The 4685-nt window shown below is 50.4% G+C and overlaps 1 protein-coding gene across 1 annotated transcript; it reads left to right on the forward strand.

Annotated features, from left to right (window-relative positions):
* The first annotated feature begins 3488 nt into the window (after positions 1-3488).
* Positions 3489-4445, forward strand: LOC135894707 (protein NYNRIN-like). The gene has a single exon (XM_065422844.1). The coding sequence runs from the start codon at positions 3489-3491 to the stop codon at positions 4443-4445; it is 957 nt and encodes a 318-aa protein (XP_065278916.1).
* The last annotated feature ends 240 nt before the right edge of the window (positions 4446-4685 follow it).

A 4685-nucleotide genomic window follows, 5' to 3' on the forward strand; every position in this document is an offset into this window, starting at 1 on the left:
TATGAGAATTGCTTTAAATACCCTGCTAACTGCGGAGGAGAGGCGCTTGGTCCTCTCAAAAGCCCGTGAGGGACTAGCAGCAGGGGGAACGAGGGCAGCTGATATAGCCAACCAGCTCCCTGAGACTGCGCCCGATTGGCCCCATGACACTACTGAGGGTCGAGGCCACCATCGCAGATATGCTGTAGCTATAATACAGGGGATGAAACGTTGTATTAGAAAGACTCCAAATTGGGCCAAGCTGTATAATGTTCGACAGGAAAAGAATGAGAATCCAGCTGCCTTTTACGAGCGCCTGTGTGATACCTGTAAAAGATACACAGACCTCGATCCCGAGGACGCCAATGGAAAGCGGGTGCTGATTCCCCTCTTCATTGGGCAGTCCTATGAGGACATTAGGAAAAAGTTACAGAAATTAGACGGGGCATCGGGTAAAAATATAGAGGAGCTTTTAGAAATTGCATTAAAGGTTTATGATCGCAGAGACGATGAGGAACGGAAAAAGGGGGCCCGCATGCTAGCAATGGCCCTGAGGAAGGGAAGTGAAAAAGGGGGGGACAAAACCAAGGGGCAAACAGGACCACAGGGGAAGGGAAAAGGCCCCCGCTTGGGACAAAATCAATGCGCTATCTGTAAAGAGGAGGGACACTGGAAGAATGACTGTCCCCAGCGACACACCAGAGGGGAGGGATACAGAAACAGAGTCCCACCCGCGCCCATCTTCTATAACGGCGCGGAAGAAGAGTCGTTTGTATAGGGAGGCCGGGGAACCCAGCGGCCCCTTCTGGCGGCACAGCCCGCCAGCCTGGATCCCACGGTAACAATTGAGGTAGGAGGCCGCCCAGTTGAAGCCCTTATTGATACAGGGGCTACCCTTAGTTTGCTTCCCCTCACAGAAGCTCCCCAAGGAAGGACTCAAGGGTGTGCTATAGTTCAAGGGATAGAGGGACAAAACATAAAATTGGAAAAAACTCTTCCCCTCCTAGTGAAAGTGGGGGACCATCATATCTCCCATCAATTCGTTTGTAGTCCTTCCTGTCCCATTGCGCTGTTAGGACGAGATGTGCTTACTAAATTACAGGCGGAAATCTCGTTCAATAATAATGGGACTATGGAAGTTAGGCTCCCTAAACAACAAATCTCTAATTATCAAATGGCCCTTCTGAGTGCTAAAAATCCTCCCCTTACGCAGCCAGAGACTGAGAGGGACCAGCTGCCGGGGGTTAACTCTAAAGTCTGGGCTGAGGAGGGAGGCTTTGCACGGGCTCGAAACGCTCTACCAGTGCATATTTCCCTTAAGGAAGGAAGCCGCCCAGTCCGAATTCGACAATACCCCCTTAAGTTAACCACTCGAATCGGATTGAAGCCTCTGATTCAAAAGTTTTTGCAGTACGGCTGGTTAAGGGAGGGCACTTCCCCGTACAATACTCCAATAATGGGAGTGCCTAAACCAAATGGGCAGTATCGATTGGTCCAGGACTTAAGACAAGTTAACAAGTTAATAGAGGCCCCCTATCCTGTGGTCCCAAATCCTCATACTATCTTGGGCCAAGTCCCCAAGGACCACAGCTGGTTTTCTGTAATAGATTTAAAGGATGCTTTCTTTTCTATACCCCTTGATCAGGAGTCTCAGAAACTGTTTGCCTTTGAATGGGAGGACCCAGATACCCATTACAAGGCCCAGTATCTCTGGACTGTTGTCCCTCAGGGACTTACTTGTGCCCCCGAGATTTTCGGCAGCCAGCTAAAAAGAGACCTTGCCCCGTTCCTGGCTAGGCACCCCTCGTGTAACATAGTTCAGTATTGTGATGATCTGCTTTTAAGTACTGAAACAGAGACAGCTTGCAGAGAACAGACTATAGAACTCCTTAATTTTCTTGGAGCTCAGGGGTATAAGGTTTCCAGGGGAAAAGCTCAATTGGTTCAGCAGCAGGTCATTTTTCTCGGGTATCATATTTGTCAGGGATGTTGTAGCTTGGGAAAGGATAGGATCCAAGTTATACTCGAGAGCCCTCGACCCCAGAGCCCCAGAGAGTTGAGGGCTTTCCTAGGACTAACCGGTTTTTGCCGGCTTTGGATCCCTGACTACGGAGGGAAGGCCAGACCATTATACGAGTCCCTTACTAAAGAGAGTTTGCTCAACTGGTCATGGACCAAGGAAAAAGAAAAAGCATTTCAAGAGCTTAAAGAAGCCTTGGTTCAGCCTCCCGCTCTAGCTCTCCCGGATCCCCGGAAGCCGTTCACCCTATACGTTCATGAGAGGGGAGGGGTGGCATCTGGAGTCCTGTGCCAAAGGTCGGGACCGACCTGGCGACCTGTAGGTTACTATTCAAAGGTATTGGACCCGGTTGCCAAAGGCTGGCCGGCTTGCTTACGAGCCGTGGCTGCGACCGCTCTCCTTGTACAGGAGGCTGAAAAACTAACTTTGGGTGGGGACACTGAGGTTGTGGTGCCCCATGGGATACCCCAGATACTGGGAACAGGAGCCGGGGAAAAGCATCTAAATCCTAGTCGGCATACTAGATATGAGGTGGGGCTTTTATTGGCCCCTAACCTGACTTTTAAAACAGTCAGTTCCCTCAACCCGGCTACCTTACTGCCTGATCCCCAAGTTCCCTGTAGAACCCGCCCCACTCATGACTGTATTGAAGTTTTGCAACAAGAAACTAAACCTCGCCCTGATCTCTCAGACATGCCCTGGCCCAATCCCGATATCGAAGGATATGTTGATGGATCTAGTTATGTAGAGGATGGGAAGCGATTTACAGGAGCAGCCGTCGTATTTAAGAGTGGAGAGGTGTACAAGTTTAAGCTTAGCCCCAATTTATCTGCCCAGGCGGCGGAGTTGGTGGCTCTTATTGAGGCTCTCCCGTTGGGAACTGGGAAGACTATTAATGTATATACTGACAGTCGTTATGCATATATGGTGGTGCATGCCCACGGGACCCTGTGGAAAGAAAGGGGCTTCATTACGGCTTCAGGCCAGAAAATATCCCATGGGATCCTTATTAAGACATTGCTTGAGGCCCTGATGCTCCCCCTCCGGGTCGCCGTGGTACACGTGCGTGCACATGGAAGGGCCCCTGAAACTGAGCAGCGTAAATATAATCGATTGGCTGATCAGGCTGCGAAAGAAGCCGCACGAGGAGGAGCGACATGGCTTCTCTGGGTCCAAGATACAGAAGTCAAAACCCCTGCTCCCCACTACACAACAGAGGAAGTGTCCCACGCGCAGGCTGCAGGGGCCCAACAGATTTCCTCTGGGTGGTGGAAGTTGCCAGGGGGGGAGATTTTTGTACCTAGATCAGTACTCCAGGAGGTTCTCCAATCCTTACATAAGGAGGGACATTTGGGATCAGGAGCTATGGTTGATTTGGCTACCCGGTCCCTTAGGGGATTGGGTATACATATGGAAGCCCAAAGAATTGTAAATAATTGTTCCATTTGCCAGCGAACAAACCAAAAGGGGTGCGGCCCCCCCCGCCCCAATGGGAGGCCATCCCTGGGCTGCCTATCCTTTTCAAAGGTGGCAGGTGGACTTTGCTGAAGTCCCCCCTTGTAGGGGCTATAAGTATTTGCTTGTTTTTATTGACCAACTTACTGGGTGGGTAGAGTGTTACCCTACACGGCATTGTCAGGCACGGGCAGTCACCAAAGCCCTGTTACATGAAATACTCCCCCGCTTCCATCTCCCCGAAGTAATTGAGTCAGACCGGGGAAGCCATTTTATCTCCCAGGTGGTTCAACAGGTATCACGAGCCCTCGGTATCCAATGGAAATTGCATACACCTTGGAGACCGCAGAGCTCGGGCCAAGTAGAAAGAATGAATAGAACTCTTAAAGATACTCTCACAAAGTTGTGTATGGAGTCTGGTTTAAAGTGGCTTGATGCTTTGCCACTTGCCCTTACCCGCATTCGGAGGGCTCCGCGTAAGGGTCTGAAACTTTCACCCTTTGAACTGGTTTTTGGGTTCCCTCCCCGAGTACTCATCCCGGGGTACCGAGAGGATGTAAACTGGGAAATAGGGAAAGACTCTTTGTGGAAACAGGTTTCTGCGCTACAATCTGTTTTGTTACAGCTACATCGATATGCAGCGCCTTTCCAGACCCTTCCCTTGGATCAGCCCGTGCATTCCTTCCAGATTGGTGATCAAGTCCTTATCAAAAAGTGGAAGCGTGATCCCCTCATGCCAAGGTGGGACGGTCCGCACGCTGTATCGCTCATCAGCCAGGCCGCCGTTAAGGTCCTCGGGAGCGACAAGTGGACTCATCATACACGAGTAAAGCGGTTCTTGAATCCAAATCCGGAGAACAACACAACCGAAGAGGACAACAGCCCTCTGTCCGCTCCGGCTCCGGAAGCCCGGGGTGGCACAGGTGAAGACTCTAACTGGGAGTACCAAGGACTAGAAGGACTAAAGGGACTGTTTAGGAGAAAGGGATAATGAAACTATCCTTTGTGTTTCTGATATGCATGTTTAGCTATTCCTATGGTTGGGAGAATAGGTTTTTGCAATTAGGGGAAATAATAGCAGGTTCCTTTAACCTTACTAATTGTTGGGTATGTGGTGGTCCAGGAGAACTAAATGAATGGCCCTGGGTAGCCCAGCCATTACAACCCAAATGGTGGCTAAGCAGCCTAAGCATAGTGCGTAAGGAAACGGGAAGGTGGACTGAGGATAGTG

This window comes from Emys orbicularis, chromosome 25, assembly GCF_028017835.1.
Source record: "Emys orbicularis isolate rEmyOrb1 chromosome 25, rEmyOrb1.hap1, whole genome shotgun sequence".
In the NCBI taxonomy this organism is placed as follows: domain Eukaryota; kingdom Metazoa; phylum Chordata; order Testudines; family Emydidae; genus Emys; species Emys orbicularis.

Coding starts and splice junctions, on each gene's coding strand:
- LOC135894707 (XM_065422844.1), top strand. CDS start 3,489: ATGGGAGGCCATCCCTGGGCTGCCTATCCTTTTCAAAGGTGGCAGGTG.